General features: G+C 45.8%; 3 protein-coding genes across 3 annotated transcripts; 2 read left to right on the forward strand and 1 right to left on the reverse strand.

Moving 5' to 3' along the window:
• Positions 1 to 522: 522 nt before the first annotated feature.
• Positions 523 to 2431, forward strand: ATNIH1004_001000 (MDR family MFS transporter; the record flags this gene model as incomplete). The annotated part of the gene is made up of 5 exons (XM_033565700.1): positions 523 to 732; positions 785 to 870; positions 934 to 1134; positions 1208 to 1733; positions 1784 to 2431. The coding sequence occupies 5 exons, from the start codon at positions 523 to 525 to the stop codon at positions 2429 to 2431; spliced, it is 1671 nt and encodes a 556-aa protein (XP_033431457.1).
• Positions 2432 to 3464: 1033 nt separating this feature from the next.
• Positions 3465 to 4934, reverse strand: ftmPT1 (brevianamide F prenyltransferase ftmB; the record flags this gene model as incomplete). Its single annotated transcript, XM_033565701.1, has 3 exons — positions 3465 to 3600; positions 3658 to 4791; positions 4855 to 4934. The coding sequence occupies 3 exons, from the start codon at positions 4932 to 4934 to the stop codon at positions 3465 to 3467; spliced, it is 1350 nt and encodes a 449-aa protein (XP_033431458.1).
• Positions 4935 to 12298: 7364 nt separating this feature from the next.
• ATNIH1004_001002 (Nonribosomal peptide synthetases (NRPS)) lies at positions 12299 to 17730 on the forward strand (the record flags this gene model as incomplete). Its single annotated transcript, XM_033565702.1, has 3 exons — positions 12299 to 12451; positions 12525 to 17385; positions 17669 to 17730. The coding sequence occupies 3 exons, from the start codon at positions 12299 to 12301 to the stop codon at positions 17728 to 17730; spliced, it is 5076 nt and encodes a 1691-aa protein (XP_033431459.1).
• Between the last annotated feature and the right edge of the window lie 2039 nt (positions 17731 to 19769).

Here is a 19769-nt window from a genome sequence, read left to right on the forward strand (position 1 = left end):
CCGCCATTTACAGAAACCCTCATTTTCTCTAAACAGGTCACATGCCCGTGAGACTGCTGGACATCAGTTAAATTTTTGTCTTTATCTAGATAACCTCCCCCCCAAAAGTGCACAGTGCATATAGCAAGCATTACCGTTCATAACCGGTTTGCCCATTGGGGACTTAGTGCAATAATCCGATCAATCCATAATTAAAATTAGTGTGGATTCGTAAGCACTAGTTTGATTAAGTACGCAATACAGACGACTAATAACCAGTTATAAGCTTTTCCTCCTACTACTGAAATGCTGGGGCTTGAATCTGAACTTGGTTGGCCAAACGTGTCCACTAATTAGGTCGAGACAAGACGCATCCTAGCGTCCTGCTTAAGACGGAAATGCCCGGTGGAGAGCAAATCTCCAATGGTACTCTAAAAACCTTCCTTCCACTGAAAACCACTTTCTCTAGTTAATCTTCGTTCAACTCCATTTTCTGTCTTCCGGAGGCTTTGGTGACATTTACAACTGTCATTATAGGTCGTAATGGAGATGCAAGAAGTGAAACCGCACGGTCTCGATGGTATACCCAACACATCAGTGGCCGCGGCGGAAGGACAAAGCAGCTCTGTGACAGGCGATAGCATGAACACCACCGATGGATCGAACGGAGATAACCAGGTCGTAGAGTTATCAAATTGGAAGTTCTTCACAGTTCTTGTTTCCGTGTGCGCGGCCAGCTTCCTCGCAGGTTATGTGAGTATGGTTTGCAGGCCGCGTCTCGGCAGCTGCCTACTGACAAGGACAGGATGGAACGTGTGTTGGCACTTTGGGGCCAATTATCAGTGATGAATTCAACTCACTTAACGACGTGAGCTGGTATGGAATTGCATAGTACGTCAACCTTAACCGCATCCGGCCTCGCAGCCTGTGTCTAAAGCTACGAAAATCAACCAGCTCTCTCGCATCGTCTGCCACAGTCCTCAGCTACGGCAAACTGTATCTGTTTTATCCGGCCGGTACAGTTTTTGCTCTGTCACTGGGTACATTCGTCGTTGGATCTATACTCTGTGCGGCTGCGCCCTCGTCGATAGCTTTTATTATTGGCCGCGCGATCGCCGGCCTGGGAAATGCAGGCATACTTTCTGGCTGCAATATGTATGCTTTATCTGGGCTTGTTCCTGGGAATATGCCTCCGATCAAGGTATCTTATCGCTAACATTTCTTCAAGAATATTTGTTCGCATAACTCCTCTTCATCGGCGCCCATTCTACCAAGCCTTGACAGGAGGAGTTGAGTGCATCGCACTGGCTACGGCTCCTCTGATCGCCGGAGCTATTACAGCATATACATCCTGGCGAATTTGTTTCTACATTAGTATTCCACTGGGTGTGATTCCGATCATGACCGTCCTCACGTTTCTGCAGTTGCCGAAGACAGCAGAACAATCCGCGACAACCTCGACCCTGGCTCGGCTGCACCAACTAGATCTCCTAGGCATGGCGCTATTCTTGCCATTAGTTATTTGCCTCGTGCTTGCGCTTCAATGGGGTGGCAGTGAATACGCATGGAATAGTAGACATGTAGTTCCTCTGCTCGTGGTGGCTGGAGTCCTTGCAGTCGTTTTTGTGGTCCAACAATACTACATGGGCGACCAGGGCACAATCCCTCACCGACTACTCCGCTCTCGGGTGTTGGACTTCAGCATCGTAGTGATTTTCGCCACAGCTGGTGCCCTTTATGTTTTTACTTACTACGTAAGTCACATTTTCCCCTGTTGTGAGGAGTGGTTATTAATCGCTCTCAGCTGCCACTCTACTACCAGGCTGTTCGCGAGGTGAGCACGATGCAGTCTGGTCTCCGCGACCTGTCCCGCATCCTAGGCCTAGTTGTTGCTATTATTTTTGGCGGCATTTTAGTCACCAGAATTGGCTACTACATGCCATTTATGGTTGCCGGGGGCACACTCATGTCCATCGGGGCCGGCCTCACCACCACCTTTGACCAGACCACCTCCCTCGGGTACATCATCGGTTACCAGGCTATTTTCGGACTCGGGTGTGGTTTAACATTCCAGCAGCCCTACACCGCTGTCCAAGCAGCGGTCGCAGGACCAGACGTCACCTCCGCAATTGTGATCATTACGTTTGCGCAATTCCTGGGCTCTGTCGTGATGCTCTCTATCTCTCAGAATATCTTCTTGAATCACCTAGCTTCGGGCTTGGCAGCGGTGGTTCCAGGGCTAGACCCTACCCAGCTGCTTGAGTCTGGAGCCATGAATTTGAAGAACCTGGTTCCTGCAGACCAGCTTCCGAGGGCTTTGGGGGCTTACAACGATGCCTTGGTGCAGGTATTCTATGCGGGTCTGGGAACCGCCTGCGCGACGGTCGTCGCGGCTCTGGGCTCGGGCTGGAAAACAGTCAGGCATACCTCACCGCAAGACAAGCAAAAATAAAGATTATTATAGGATTCAAGATGTTTCGGCTAATTTTCGGGCTTTTACATGTATTTCCGCACACTGACCCTTATCACTTTGCGCTCGAAATGTGAATTCTCGACCATCTGTTAAAACACCTGGTTGAAGAAGTCCGTCTACGAACACATACATCATTTACCGTATGAATTGTGAGTGCTTCGATTCTGTACTTCATCGCTGTCGTTGTACCTAGACCTAGTATGTTTTGTGTATTCATTGCTTAAGCCACTTTCCCGACAGTTGCCCGATATGGTATTTCTTATCACGATGATAACGTACTGGCATTTAGACCAACGCTGCTTTCAACGATGGTCGTTAAGTTGAGAACTGATCCAACCCCAGATATTGTGACTATAAATCAAAGCAAGGAAGGGCCCAAATTTCAAGTATACGGTCGAATATAGAAACTGAAAATTATCAACCAATAATAAAACGCCTACTTCACCTGCCGTACCGAGATGGTATCGTCTGGCTGCTGTCGTGGTTTTGATATAAAAACCAGTAGGGAGGGCTCAGGGCTAATGTGGGTGCGTAGGTGTATGTTCCGGAGGAGAGGTTAATATTTAATCTCGTCGCGAGTCCCTGGACAATCAAATATTTCTCTTGCCCATGGACAAAGTCAAAGCTGTTGCTCTCACACTGAAGCTGACACATGCGCTCTGTGGGGCGGTCATCCATTCCCAGCTCTTTCACTAGCAACAAACTGTTGATGTAGGTTTCATTAATCCGGGGTCGAGCTCCTTCGGAAGTTGCCATTCACATCTCTGAAATAATCAGCAGAAGGTCAGTTCCGAGCTTGTCGTCGATAGCAAGAGCATCGGCCAACGTAGCGTGAAGTCATATATCAAGTTATATGACACATTATACTCGTAAGAATATGTCAGTAATATAACAGTAACATGAAAATAATATAAATTAAAAAAAAGTATTACCCATCATAGTATAATTTGCGAAATCCCACGCCGGGTCCAGGTCTCCCCCCCTGCATACAAGCGGAACCTTTGTATCTGATCTATTCGTCCGCTTCATTGGCCTGCCACATCTTCGTAAAACTGTGGTTATAGGCGCTGATATACGGAGTGCCATTTTTGTAAGAAAAGGACAGCCATGAGCAGATGTGTGCCACGCCAGTAAGGTCCGTTTCCCCACTGGAAGTTATTAGTGTTAGACAGACACAGTTTCCATGCAATCGGAGATGGACCTACTAATAGGAGAGGAAATTGGACTTATAGTGTTCTGCCATAGACTCCCATCCAACGTGCCGAAAGAAAGTTGTTAAGCCATCAACAATGGCTAAATCATCCTCACCAAAGAGAGGTATGTACACCTGGGGCTCTGGGAATTCGTGGGCCTCGACCATGTCGAAGTGGAACATCAGGGGAATCCGGGTTTCTTTTGCGGGCTTTCCTATCTCTGAAAACCCCTCTGGCGGAGGACGGAACCCTTCGCGGATTGGGAGCAGCCGCCAAAGCAGCTTCAAGAGCTCCAGTCCAGCGAGCGTCTGGGGATCTGTTCGCCTTCCACCGAATGTCCAGACGTCTGCGACTGTGTCCAAATCAACCTGCAGCTCAGCGGTGTAGAACTTTATCCGCGACTTGCTTGGCTCAACCAAGTCGCAGGCAAGAAGGTAGGCAAAGAACGACGTGGTCTGATCCTTATTGTGGCCATGACCATCCAACTTCGAACAGGAATGCGTGCTATTACTGTTTCTTATGGCCAAGTACCCTTTCATATTGGAGAATTGGTTGCTCAGCCTGCCCTCTGGATCCGCCTTGTACATGGCATCAAAGAGCAGCTTTTCCTCGGCAATCCCAGTGGCCCTTGACTTGACTTGAGGGTAGAAGTATACCTTCATTAGGACTTCTCCGGATTTCTGTAGATCCATGGCTGTGATTGTCTGCGTTTTCCAGGGACCAATGGCGCTGAGCATTTTAGGGCTGCCCAGGATGGTTCTCACTTCCTCCTCAGTAGCCAGGAGATCCTCGGCGAGATGAAAAAATCTGCGAAGGTCTAATCCTGGCAGCGCTCGATTTAGGTTGTGCAAGTAGTCATGTATGGCAGAGGCATTGAAACTGTTTTGGTCTGTCCCAGCGAAAGGGCCGACTGGCTCGACCCCGACCCTGACCACGGCTTGGGAAAAGTTGTAATTGAATTCAACCGGAAGGCCAGCACGGTTCATCCCGCTCTTCCACTTGGTAGCGGTGATACCGCATTCCGATTGCTCTGGGTAGGGGCCAAGGGCCGGAATGACGTGTTCTCGATAGAGAGTCAAGTATTTGTATTGCAAATGGACATCGTAATTGGAGTTGATCAGCAACTTGCAAAGCAAAGGTGCGGTGCTGTGCCACCATTTAGCTTGGTCGGAACCTGCAAAGTTACAGACCTGGCTGAGAAGAGCATACGGCGTTATATCGTGGGTTGGTGGGTTTTGTTCCGGGGAGACTGGCATTTGGGTTTTACATCCAGTAGCAGCCGTGGGCATGATGGGATGGCTAAGCACTTTGGATGATATACTAGCACGATGACAAAAATTCTCCCAGGTAAAGCAATTCAGGTAAAGAACTTAGAATAGGGTTGAAGTAGCATGAACCTAGCTGACGATTCGTCAAATGGGACTGTTGGCTGGAACAAGAACAAATTAAGGGTATTTATCTCTAGCTATCCGTAGTATTTTACTAAAATATCCATAAAACCGCTAAGCCATGACCAGACAATATTATTTTCTTCTGTTTCTTTTTATCCCAACCATAGCTGCCCAGAGCAGTCCCATCTCTAATCTATGATGTCATGATGTCATCATATAGCTATAAAAATATCTTAGGAATCTACCAAGCATAAGTTAAGGAAAAAATATGTGTAGTGACTTCACAGTGCGTGGTGCCGATGTAAAACCGTCAATAGAGCGTAATTAGGTGTAGTAAAGTTCTGGCGCGCCTTGGATGTAATCGCAGTGATGACGATCTCTTCTATTGGAAATATTTAACGGGAAGGGAATCTTAGGTAATTTCTAGGTACTTATTTTTCCACCATATTTGGCGATAAGTAATATGGGGATAGAGTTCGAATTGCAGAAGGCCTGTTTGCCAGGATACGGAAGAAAGACCAAACTCGTGGAATAGCAGTGACGTATGCCAACTTTAAATTCTGCAAACTCGTTCAAACTTCACTTCTACCGACTCATGGGAACATCTAGGTTCAGAAATATCCGAATTGCAAGTTCGCCCGGCTGTGATTCCCTCCCGAAGACATAATTCTGGAGCTGACATTACGTCACTCTGCCCTTCTGAACTCCTGAGCAGTAGTGCAAATTTTCTGCAAATCCACTGGAACTATTACGAGGGTCTAATGTGGATGCTATCAAAGCGTCATTTCTTTCTTTTTTTCTATTCTTTCTTTCGGTTTTAGGTACATTAATCAAAGCTGTTTGTCTGTGGGATATCAATACCAGACATATCCTGATGCTAGTAATCGCGTCAAGTTTTATACAGTGAACCAATTTCATCTAGGCTAGAAGCATATTGAAAGAGGCCTTCACACCCCAGCCGGTAAGTGTCGACCATATTATCTAGCACTGTTATTGCTAACCAAGGGCCACGAAAAGAACTGCAGCAATGGAAACCTTGGCGCTGAGTACAACCATCTGCAACCTTGGCGCTGAATACAATCTTAACCCAGAGGGGATTTTCTAGATACTGGGGTGTGGAATAGGGGGGCCCCTTTGCGAAATTTCTCGACTTGGTGATGTGAGCGTCTAGGGCATAAATATCAGTCCATCCTAGATATGTAGAGCGAATGAGCTCGCCGAGTGTGCAAACTTATCTTATCAACTTCGATTTATCGAAGGCGAATTTGTTCATATGATATTTCGGATGCCTCTTTCGACCGCGCATATTCGATTGAAGTCACTTGCTATGCACCTAACCCTTGGGATGTCTACGCAGAAATGTCTACGCAGAAGCATTTAGGGTGTTGAATCCCGGGGGCATCTTTGCAGTTTATGAAGTTGCCACGATAGCGAACTACGATCTCAATAATCCAGAACACCGGGAGTGCCATGAAAGTATGCAGCGAGCGCAGGAAATCCGCACTTAACGACCGCTGCGATGGCCACAGCAGCTATGCGAGGAGTTGGATTCGAACTCCAAGCTGCTGAGGATCTGGCGGATTGTCGAGACACCGTATCTTGGTATCAGCTAATTGATGGTTCTTTTAAGTGGATAGGCACAGTTGCAGATACCCATATCTAATTTTTGCCTTACGGGTTTTCTGCGTTCCTGCTCGTCGCGTGGGATTTTATACCACCTTCTAGGGCATGGAGAAAACTGGCCATCTTGCCCCCGGGTATCCAAGGCCAAGGGAACGAGATGGTAAAGGTAATGGTACGTATTGTGCAGCAGGAGAGAAGAGGTTGGCGACACCGATGTTCCTAATCGTGGGAAAGAAACCTAGAGCTTAGGCTTTAAATGCGCTGCATCCGCATTATATAAGACAGATGTAATAGTTAATTACTGTAAAAGGCCCATACTTTACGTGGCATAACGTTCACCGTAAGATGCTATGTATTGCATAGCAAGAACTTTCTAGAATATTTAACCACAACTTAGTTTCCTGTATATGGGCTGTGCTTAAGCAGTATTTAATGGTCAAAGTTTGCATTACCGATGGCTAGAGCCAAAAATGTGTGCGACTTTTCAGAGTTTATCAGTATTCTTACTTCGGCGGCATGGTAAACACCTGACACATTAAATGAAAAAAAAGGCTGGAATAATATATAAGGTGCTTGGCATCGCTTTTCCTCCCAAGTCGTACGGTTAATCAATAGCTACAGTTACTCTCAAGGGTCGAATCCACAGGAACCTGCCTTAGTGGTGGACCTTTGTTGTAGGGGTGATCATATGTTTACAGGTTCTTATTTTCTGGGTGGTGGAAGAGCTCTGTAGAGAGAATAACTATCACTCAGTGCATACAGATTCCATCACCATGTTCGTGATTCAGACAATATACAGAAAATCACTTAATAATATTTTACACTATCTCTGTGGCTGTGATAATCATCTGTACAAGAGATAATTTCCCTGCTCTTTAGGCTCAGAGCCACAGTGGAACATTCTAGCTAGTGGTAGTACATCGTCAAGTAGGGTCCTGTTTTCTCCAAGTAGGACAAAGACAACCAAGCTTGGATATCTGCGCTCCTGTTGAGGTCTATTTCGGGCCTACAGGTCACGTCGGTATGTTGCATATGGAAAAGGCGAAACTAGACAAACTACTTACTAGTATGAGGCTAAATTGTCTGTATAGGAATTCGCAATCTCTGGCCAACCCCACCTCTCAAAGAAACAGGTCAAAGTGCTTGCAATGGGCACGTCATTAATACCCGTGAGAGGGGAGTATATTTTGAGTTGGGGCAACGGTTTGAGGGGCTCGATTTCTACAATGAACAGGGGCATGGGTAGGTTCGGTGGATCTCCCGGCTTTGTTGGCCGTTCCACTGTTCGACGTGTCCCTTCGGGGAATACCAAGCGATTCCCACAGCTCTCGTACCATTTCTAAACCTTTCAATGTCTCATTGTCTTTAAGCCTCCCACCAAGTGTCCAAATATCGGATATACGGCCAAAGTCGACCTGGAACTCCCAATATAAATTTTGAACCGAGTTTGGCTAGGTGTAACTAGGTCGATTGAAAGGAAGCATATTGAAGTACTTGGAGGTGCCGTATGCAGGTAGCTCTCAGTCGTCGCCGAGGCATCCCTGAAGATGCCATTGTTTCCTCTCCGGAGTGCATTTAAGACTAGTTGCGAGATGGGTGTTTGGGCTGTAGCTGATTTGAGCATAGGGTACAGATATAACTTGACCACAATATCGCCACTTTTGAGGTCTAGGGCCAGGATAGCTTGCATCTTGGAAGGTTGTGATTCCAATTCATTGCGGTCGGAAAGATATGTTTGCTCCTCATCAGTCAAGGTGAGTTCAGTCAGCAGTTGATGGTAGAGCTGCAGATCCAACGGTGGACTTAAAGCCCTTTAGCCGATTCAAGGCTTCATTAATCATGCGTCGGCTGCATGGATCATTACAGGCACTGGCGGCGCCACTGGTGGGTTCGAAGGCGATTCGAACCGTGGCTTGTGATCCAGTAAAATTCTGGCTAAATAATTCAAGAGATCCCGTTCCACCAAGGATGGATTGATAGAGTCCGGACCTGGCGGAGGAAAGGATTAGAGCATAGGTATAATATGTGTGATAAATAGGTATAGGTAATGAAACTGCTGACATAGATCGTATTTAGCATCGTAAAGCATCTTTCCTAGCATTGGTGTTGCCGCTCGTGCCCACCATTCGTACTGGTCGAGCCTACGACAAGAAATATACTTGGTAAGGGCATGGCAAGCATGTGAGGTGTGCGAGGATGGTTTCTGGGGATCTATGGCCAATAGGCTAGGACGGGGTTATCGAGGTACTTCCAAAAATCTTCGTATCTTTGCTGAGCAATAATATTATTCAAATCGCATTGCTAGCGGAAGGCTGGGATTACGGAATGAGAAAGGATAGGCAAGCATATACCGTATGTCCATTCTCATACGGAAAAAATATCCAGTTTCTCAATAAAAGTCTACTTTGTTGACCGCAGTAACTTCCCTAGTTTGTTCCACTATAAGGACTAAATATTCTGCCACTTCTTAGCTTAGATAATTAATTTGGCTATTATTATATTCCTTAAATAGAAAGCGGTAGACTGATCCTCGCTCGCTACTTCAAAGAGGTTTAGTATCTATAGTGGAACTAACTACTGTAGGGAAATTACTGTAGTCAGCCGGAGTATGTGGACATATTTTCATAGAAAAGTCTAGATTCAATCTGACATCACCATCCGGTTGGTCGAGGCTCAAACCGCCAACCTTAATTTAACTAGCCGGAACGGGGTGGAGATATACTCCGGAGTACACTCTTAGATTCCGCTATTGGACAAAATCTATAAACTGTAATGCCCATGCTCATGTGGGCGACAATAACTTTATCAGTTATCTGCACCCAAATGATACTTTACGGCAGGCTCGGAACGTTTGAGGATTGCCTCGCAGTCAATTTCAATGTTAAGCGTCTGGGACAAGTAATGCCGGCAAAATGACAATTGACAATAGGTCATACAAGGCAACTTAAACTCTAATTCATGCGTAAAGATCGGACCTCTAGCTCCGAGACACCCACTCTGAGACACTGTCCGCACGCTTTAAATTTAACACTTTGACTATTTTTTAATTATCGTCACCCGCACGGACCCAAAATGGCTCCCGACGAAAATAACGTAGCACTTGCTATTAGGGATTATGAAAATGGAGTTTTTTCTTCAATTCGGCAAGCAGCTAAAGGTTACAACATTCCTCCAGCGACCCTCCACCGAAGGCTCTCTGGTCATCAAAACCAACATAAAAGTCACATCCACCAACAAAGACTAAGTCCTTTACAAGAGGAATTTCTTGTAAATTGGATAATTGAGCAAGATCAACAAGGATTTCCTCCCACCTTTACCCGAGTTCGAGAAATGGCCCACCGAATTTTGCACATGCTTGGAGATAGTACCCCTCTTGGAAAGGACTGGGTGTTAAAATTTAAAAAAAGAAATCCACAAGTTGCCTCCCTGGTTGGAAGAAGAATATATGCTTCCCGAATTAAGGATAGGCAGCCAGAACAGATCCAGGCCTTCTATAATCTTTTTTCTGCAATCCAAACCAAATACAACATCCAACCAGAGAATATATGGAATATGGACGAGCATGGTATTGCCTTAGGGGTGTGTACAAACTCCCAGGTTCTTGGAAAGGCAGGAAAAAATTATACTTATATTTAATCTCCAGAAACTAGGGAATTGGTAATAATAATTAAGACTATATCTACCACTGGATTCAAGATCCGCCCTTTAGTAAGTTTTAAAGAAAAGACTCCAAAACATCATGGTTTCAGCAGATAATATACTAGACTAGCTTATTACAACTTCAAAAAATGGATGGACTTTAAAAGATATTGCTTTGGAATGGTTACATGCCTCATTTTTGCCCGAAACTAAGCCGGAAGCTGGCGTGTGGCGTTTATTGCTTCTAAATAGCCATAGAAGTTATGAAAATGTGGATTTCTTTAAGAATTGCTATTAACACAATATTTGTGTTATTTTTTTACCTCCTTATTCTTCTCATCTTTTTCAACCTTTGGATTTGGGGACTTTATGCTCAAGAAGCGCTCATTATCGGAAGGAGATTGAAAATCTATTGTGTTTGGATAATGAGCTCCTAATCAAGAAGCAAAGATTTATGTAATGCTACAAAAAGGCCTGAATAGTACAACGACTTTATTAAAAAGTAGCTGGAAAGCCACTGGTCCACGCCCTGGAATCTTTTTTAAACGCTTGCAATCCTCCCAGCTCCGGATACAACAACAAGATCAACCAAATCTTAAAAGACTAAGTACCAAGCAACCTAAAATTTATTCAGATTATCTCTATAGAACACCCTGGAGCCACCAGCATGTGTATATAAATATCGAACTTCTTAGGCAAAAGCAAGAGCTGATAAAACTCTCCGACTAGTTCTTTATAAAATTGGCAAGGCAATTAAATTAATCAACTGCAGACAGAGAAAGCACATCAAGATGCTACTATTTACAAGCAGAAAGCAACAATTGACGATTATCTAGCCATAGAATTAGAAAAAGGTTATCTAAAGATCCAAATACAAGTTTTCTGATAGAGAGAACAATCGGAAGGCGTTAGTGGAGGCGAAGGAGATGAGACAGAGATATCAAGACAAGAATGGGGAAATTGAACTGAAAAAACATCAGATGTAATGTTAAAACAGCCCCTAGAGGACCACCTAGTTGAATTCCAGTTAGATGTAATATCATTGGTGAGATATGGCTTGAAATGTTGAATTTGGAGTGCGGACTTGGTGTCTCAAAGCCGGGGGTGTCTCGGAGCTAGGAGTCCGATCTTACGTTCCTGCAACCTATATGTTGCGAGAAGCCTAGACCCAGTAGACCCAGTAGACCCAGTAGCCCCAGTAGCCCCAGTAGCCCCAGTAAGTATCCTTGGCTCACACGCTTCCGTTGAGTACGCTGTCACTCATCTCTGGAGATTTGACCGGAAAAAGATATCCGCTAAGAGTGTATACGACAGGGTCAACTGATCTGTTCCCTTTTAGCCAAGTCATTTCTGCCATGTCATGCGATCATCACTTGGCCAGAAGCCTCCCTCCGTTGTTTTCATACTAGAGCGACAGAGCTTATCATTGGCACATACCTTTCGCACACTGTATAATACCTGTGGCAAATTGATGACTGAGTATTACCACTTGACCCTGTTCATGGTGCAGCTGCATAGCGTAAAATAGTGGGCTTTTTACCCTTTACCACACGAATGGGTCATGTACTATCCAGGCTCATGGCGAGCTTGCTGGCCCATATAAAGCCTCTCATATTACAAAATACATCATCAGTCTCATTTATGGAAACTGACCTTTCTTTTTCATATATTTAATTTGGCATAGAACTGCTAGTGACATGTCGATCGTTCCGAACCCGGAGGATTTGGGGTGTCACGATTGCCCTGGCAGATTTCCTAAACTGAATTCCGGGAGCAACGATAACAGAAAAACAGCCTTTGTTACCCTGAAGAAACATCATAGCAGGGCCTTGGTGCAAGCTGGCGGAGAATGCACAGTTCCGCTTTCTCGGCTTCTGAAGTTAGCATGGCCAATTCTTTTGGCCAAGTATATTGATTCTAAGTCGGTTACCTTCGGCATCATCTCAAATATGTCTGAGGGTATTACAATTGAGAGATGGTCAGCAGTCATAGACCCAAATATGCCAGTCTCTAGAGCAGTCAGCTTGAACAAGTGTCATGAATCCCCTGTAACAGAAATTGGGTCAGATGGCCAGTTCAACACATACCTTTCTCAAGAAGGGCCTCCTGTTTCCGAAAAATATGATACTCGTACGGACACACATGCTCCTATGGTAAGTAATATAGCCGTCATAGATATGTTTTATTGACTAGACTGGGTGCTCATCCGCCTCTTCATGCAAATAGATTGGTGATATCATGATAAGTGTTGACAACACCACCACGCCACAAGTATACTTTCACTACGTTGTCTCTATACTTGATAGGAGGCATGCTCAGAACGTGGCAACAGTTCTAGGCGCAGTCATTGACTATTTGGTGTTTAGCCCTCTGCAGCCTCTGGCAGGGTTAAACCTGCTCAAGGATTACCATCATAACCTAATATCACGCTGGAACAGTCATGCAGCAGAGAGATCGGCTGATCGCTGTATTCATACTCTTTTCCAGTTAAAATGCTTGGAGACGCCTGGGTCGCTTGCAGTGCGGGCCTGGGATGGGTGTTTCACGTACGCTGAGGTGGATGTATTGTCTACGAAGGTGGCCGCGCGACTAATGGAGTACGGCATTGGCCAAGAATGCATTGTGCCCCTTCTTATGGAGAAGTCAAAGTGGGTGGTTGTGGCAATTTTGGGGGTCCTTAAGGCCGGCGCAGCATTTGTTCTCCTGGATATTTCATATCCCGTTGGTCGCCTTCGGGATATCTGCCAGGATACTGAATCGAAAGTTTTAGTCCGGTCTATTAACGCACCCACTGTTAATCTGTCAAAGAACGTGATTGTGACAGATGATCATATTTTCGACTGGTTCTACCAGCCGCGAAGAGTATTGGTCACTCCTCAGAACGCAGCCTACGTTTCATACACATCTGGTTCAACAGGAAGACCAAAGGGCGTTATCATTGAGCATGATTCATTTTGCACGAATGTGATTGCTACCAGCAGAGCACAGAACCTGTCCAGTTCCTCTCGAGTTTTGCAGTATGCGTCCTTTGCATTTGATGTCAGCATCCAGGAGTGCTTAGCGCCCTTAATCCTTGGAGGCTGCGTCTGTATACCGTCTGAATCACAGCGGATCAATAAGCTGGCCGAAGCCTGTAATGAGCTTGACGTCAATTGGGCTGAGCTTACACCTTCTGTTGCCAGGCTGCTACAGCCAGAAGATATTCCATCGGTTACGACCCTTGTCTTAGGCGGGGAGCCAATCTCACCAATTGATATCACTAGATGGCGACATGTCCAGTTGAAGGCTGCCTACGGCCCAGCAGAATGTACTATCGTATCAACAGTGCAACCACTTTTGAAAGATCCGAGCAATATTGGTTATGCTTTTGTCGGTACGTCCTGGATTGTGGACAAGGATAATGAACTACTTCTACTACCTATTGGCGCGGTTGGGGAGTTAATCATTGGAGGACCGATTGTTGGGCGCGGCTATCTAAACCGGCCTGCCCAAACCAAGGCCGCGTTCATCCAGAACCCTGACTGGGCGTCATCCTTCGGCCTTGACAGGAATTATAGATTTTACAAAACGGGTGATTTGGTCCGGTACAATGTTGATGGGAGTATCGTATATGTTGGGAGGAAGGACAGACAAGTTAAACTACATGGACAAAGGATTGAACTGGGGGAAATTGAATACCATGCGCAGAGTTGCTTGGAAGACTATCATATCACGGTTGATCTCGCCGCATCTAATAATCAGAGGCCGTTCTTGGTACTTTTTGCGGACACGGGAAAGCAGACTGCTGCAGACGCCTCTGCTGGGACCCTGTTCTGCGAGCCAAGCCACAGATTTTGGCAGAGAATGCAACATGTAAAGGCTCGACTACTAGACACGCTCCCGAATTACATGGTACCGGCACTATATATTCCTGTGAGGGAGATTCCCCTCTCGCGAACTGGCAAAGTGGACAGAAGGATGCTACAAAGCGCCGTTGGCCAGTTAACAGAAACCGAGCTTCGAAAATACCGCCCTTCAGATCCACATCATGCCACCAATTCACCAACACCCGCCGAGGAATCATTCCGACAGATTTTTGCAACCGTACTTGGGTTGCCCACCGTTGATATAGGGGTGGATGGCAGCTTCTTCCAGTTTGGAGGAGACTCCATCAGTGCCATATCCGTGGTGGCGGAGGCCAGGAAAAAGGGACTAGAGATCACAGTGGCATCTGTTTTCAAGTATCAGTGCATCCGGAGCTTGGTGGCAAACCTCGAAAATATACAAGCCTATAGCAATAGCGTAGTGCAGCCATTCTCGCTATTGGACATGGACAAGAAATTTCTCTCTAAGCGTGCTGCGGAACAATGCAACATTTTTCCTGGTCAGATCGAAGATATCTACCTATGCACGCCCTTGCAGGAAGCCATGATCTGTCAAACAGTGAGTGACCCGGGCTCTTTCCAAGCGAGGTTTCGCTTCCGTCTTCCTTCCACGATAGATGTGGCTCGCTTCAAGGATGCCTGGAGGAAGGTGATTGCTGCACATCCAATTCTGCGTACCAGGATCGTCCAGCTTGATGCACCTCGAGCACTTCAAGTTGTTGTAAGTGGCGAAGAGAGGGTACACTGGCATTCTCTCGAAAATGTACATGGGAGTATGCAACCTTGCATGTCGCTGGGTACTCCCTTAATCCAGCTTGGTCTGACTACAAAGGCAAGAAGAGAGCCACTGTCATTCCTGCTCAAAATGCACCACGCTATATTCGATGCATATTCGCATAAGATTATCCTTGATGACGTGCAAGCTGCGTATAGGGGCCTGAGTGTCACCCAGCAGTCGTTTCTACCTTTTATACAATATATATCGACTCTAGATATGGACGATGTGAGAGAGTTTTGGAAGCGTGAATTCCAAGGCGTACATGCGCCCGACTTTCCTGCTTTAACTCCAGCTCCCAAGTTCGGTCACAACACCGGTTCTGTGACAAGGATACACCATAGAATTCCAATGCCAAATTGGCCCCGCGGAAGGTATACTCCATCAACAGTGCTACGGCTGGCCTATACACTGCTTATTGCCTGGGCTACCCGTTGTAATGACATTGTCTTTGGCGTCACCATTAATGGCCGCAGTGCGCCTATACCTGGAATTCACAGATTTGCCACCCCGACAATCGCTACTGTACCGCTTCGTACCGTGCTTCAGCCTGATGATAGTGCGGAGGAAACCATGATAAGGATGCAGGAGCATGCTACACGGCTGATCCCATTCGAGCAGACCGGACTGCGATGGATCAAGAATTGCAGTGCTGAAGCAGCATCCGCATGTAAATTCCAGAGTTTACTAGTTATCCACTCATCGCTCTCGAGTGAAGGGCCGCCGGAGATTTTTGGTAAAGCCTTGGACAGCAGTGCCGAACAGTTAAACTTCAACATGCATCCCTTGACTCTCATTTGCGAGCTCGATGAGAATCAATGGATAAAAGTTACAGCCGTGATTGACTCGGCAGTGATTTCTCAGGAGGAGGCAAAAGCGATGCTGCAGAGATTTGAATATTTACTGCACCTTGTGAGGGAGAACCAAGGACTGCCAATCTGTAGGATCATTCCTAATGAGCCTATTGCCGCTTTCCCGAAGTTCGAGCTTAATAGACCTCACTATTTACAAGAAATAGAGAGGAGGGCGCAGCTCTATTTAGGAAATCTGTCCGGGGTAGCAGCTGAAATGGTCCTATTCAAAGGATTAACCTCCAAAACTCTCACTGTCTTCGTCTGTGATAGCGGAACAGGTCTTGACGGGTTGGAGGAGTCCGAGCTGCAGAAGATACCCAGCGAAAGTATTACACAAATGGTATCCAGGCTAGGGGAGTACTTACGACAATTTGTCCCAAAATTCTTGTTGCCTTTTCTATGCCTGCCAACCAAATATATGCCTAAGGTTTCCGCAGGTCAACCAGACAGAGAAATGCTGTGCTTGGCTGCATCCAGACTGTGCAGAACCTCTCTCCAGCACTTTATGTATCCCGTTGCAAGTGAATCCTCGCTGCCTGCGCCATTTCAAGTAGAGAAGGCCCGGAACGTCGTTGCCTGTGCCCTTGGATTGAAGAAGGATAGTATAGGATGCGACGATGATTTCTTTAGCCTCGGTGGCGATTCTATCTCCGCGATGCAGATTGTTGTGTGGTGCAAACAAGATGGATTCGCTTTAACAGTTCCAGATATCTTTCGAGAAAGGAAAGTCGGTCTTATTGCACGCAAATTGACGCCTCATACTACGGTTGTGCCTCCACAAAAGCCTGCTACGGATCCGAATACGAGTGGTCGGTTTCGTTTACTGCGGTTCAGCTCGTATGACGAGATAGCAAGATTCGAAAGCGAAATTAAGGCGAAACTGGGTATATCGAGCATGGACACTGTTGAGGACGCGTACCCTTGCACTAGTATCCATGAAGGGCTGCTGGAGACACAATCCAAGGGTACTATCATATATAGATCCCATACTATCTGGGAAGTAAACACAAACGGTCCCGATAGATATGTTTGCCCTTTTCGCTTACGCAATGCCTGGTTGGCCCTTGCTCGTCGTCACCCTGCACTTCGAACAGTATTAATTAACAATCCTCTTCCTGGGCGGACATGGCAAATGATCCACGTGGTGCTAGATGCTCCACCGGCAGAGGTCCCAGTACTCACAGTCGCAAGTGAAAATCTGATTCATGAGCCCAATTTGCAGGCTGGAGGGGCTGGATCTCCACCGCACCTCTTTACGGTTTACCAAACTCAGACAGATCGCGTCTTTTGTAAGCTTGAAGGCACTCAGGCCTTTCTTGATGCAACGTCTATATCCATTCTTTTGCAAGAGCTTGCACAGGCATATAAAGGAACCTTAGCTTCCGCACCAGGCCCACCCTACAGGTCTGCAGTTGAGTATCTCTATCACGTAAATGACGTCGGCAGCCAAAAACGCTACTGGAAGAAACGACTGGCAACAGCAAAGCCATGTATTTTTCCGCGGCTCAACAGCGAACGGTCGTCCCGAGAGACGCTTCGTGTCACTAGCACCCGGATTCAGGATGCTGCCGCTTTTCGTCACTACTGTGCTGCGAGTGGGTTTACTTTGAGTAATATCTTCCAGGTGGCTTGGGGCCTTACACTCAGATACTATACAGGCCAGGATAGTGTCTGTTTTGGGACGCTTTTCGCCGGGAGAGATATGCCCCTACGAGAGGCGAATAAGACGGTCGGCCCCTTTTTCAATGTCCTACCTTGTCAGCTGGAACTGAGCAGGACGGAATGTTCACTTGACCATCTTAAAAGGAATCAAATTGACATTGCAGACCGACTGTCGAATCAATATCTCTCCCTAACTGATATTCTGAGCTTTTCAAGACCTTGTGGCCGGATGTTGTACAACACTTGTCTATCTCTCGAGCAGCCACTATCGAGCTTAGTAGATAAGGACGGTATTTGTTTTAATGAAGTAGACACGGTTGAGGAAACAGAGGTAGGAATCCAGTACCTCTATCGAAAGACTTGGTGCTAATTGAAAACGTAGTATGGCCTCATTCTTACTATTTTGACTAGAGAATCAATATTTGAAGCAAGGCTGAACTATTGGTCCTCTTTTATGACCGAAGATCAAGCTGCTGAAGTCGGACACAGATTCAGCACATATATTTCAGAAATTTTGGCAGTAATCAGGGAAGGTTGATTTAAGCCTGTGAGATACCAGATGGCAAAGGTAATTAATTGGATGTCACATATCAGTGCACGAATGTTGAAGGGGTTCTAAGTAAGGGTAATAACAGATGAAGCTAGGATATATTTATAGTTAATTGTAATTTTAATTCCTATACTGAAATCCGAAAAGCCAGTTAGTAAATCTAATCTAATAATTTAATAATGGGCTATAACAAGTAAGAAAGCACAGGAGTCTCTTACACAGGCCGTTCGACTATAAAAAAGGCCTCTATGCCTCCTGAGCGCGATAAAAATTCGCAGATAGCCTACCCGGGAACAAGTTAAGTCGCACACGAGCAAGCCAGGAAGCAGAGCCAGGCCAAAATTTCGTCCTTAAGAATATTCCGTGCGATAAAAGGCCACGACTGTGATTTAGCTGCTCTGGAGTGCTCCAGGAGCCATCAGTGCATATTTGGCGCGAGTCCTGGAGCGTAAGTTGATGTGCTCGGATCTCTTCAGAAGCGCTTCCTGAGCGCTTATGTGAGGCCCTCATAAAAGCGGCAGGACTTGTAATAGCTTATACGACACGAGCAGGGCACTCACAGCGAACTCGGAAGGATGGTCAGTTAATAGAATGTCTGTGATTATTTCTATTTAATACAACTGTCCATTTGAGCTGGAGTACTTTCGAACCTACTGTTTCCAATATTAAGTTTGCAACTAATATATGAATATAAGAATATAATTGGCTAATGCTGTTGACTCCTATGGAAGGACACCAGGGTATCTATGGGGTGGGATGTGGTCGTTCCCAGTCAAATTTCCTAACTTACCTCTTTTATTCCTGATATGTCGTCTCGTGTGCGTTAGAACCATCCAGTGGCTTACTATATACAACTGCTAGTTATTCCATCGTTTAGATACTCTCAAGCTGTTCAAATGCTGTACATGGAGACCTTTTCCTCTTTACCCATGTGGATACCGTAATCAGCCTTTCCCATACTGCTCTGCCCTCTCGATTCAATGCTATCCGCGAGATTCACCTAGAGTATTCTCTCCTACAGGGCTTATGCTACGAACGTTCTACAAGCGTTAGCTTACCACCGCCTTATGATGAAACCACATGGGAACGGAGCTATGCCGGCTGCTAGTCAGCATAAAGTATCTTCAAGTCCTTACTTACATTTGAGCGGATCCATTTACTCCCTTGGAAAACTATTAAAGTATGGAACAGACCCAACAAGCAAGGCTGGTTGAGTTACTGGTTTCCTTCCTAATGAATGTTCCTGATCAGCTAGATCAGGGAAAACCGTATAAATTTGTTCGCTCAGTCTATTGTGGTTAAACAAGTTTACTTTACAAGATTGGGAAGATTTTCCTTTGCTATTAGAATCTAATGGGATTTCTAGAATATAACATAATAAATTACAGCAAGATATTATTGCATCACAACGCTGGTTGACAGTAAATCGGCGGCCAAAAACGGCAGCCTGTCGAATGTCAGTTTCCTTTTCAACCAATAGAATCCCGCTCTAATTTTAGTCAGCCACTCTCACGTGGCTTTGTTTACCCTACATTACTGAGCGCTCTACCCCCTACTCACACGTAGTCAGTCCAGGCTGTCTCAGCACTCACAGATCAACTCGCACTCTGCTTAGTTTCCTCAGGTCTCATTGAAATTGCAATATGAGCACTTCCATCGCTTTCGCCACCCAGTAACCCCTATATTGTAATCCAGACAACTTAATTATGTGGGTAAAGTACCTACCATTTCCCTTAAAGACAGCCCGGGACACTTGAACTTTTTCTC

The sequence above is a fragment of the Aspergillus tanneri genome, assembly GCF_003426965.1.
Source record: "Aspergillus tanneri strain NIH1004 chromosome Unknown AapTan_2_pilon_pilon_pilon, whole genome shotgun sequence".
In the NCBI taxonomy this organism is placed as follows: Eukaryota; Fungi; Ascomycota; class Eurotiomycetes; order Eurotiales; family Aspergillaceae; genus Aspergillus; species Aspergillus tanneri.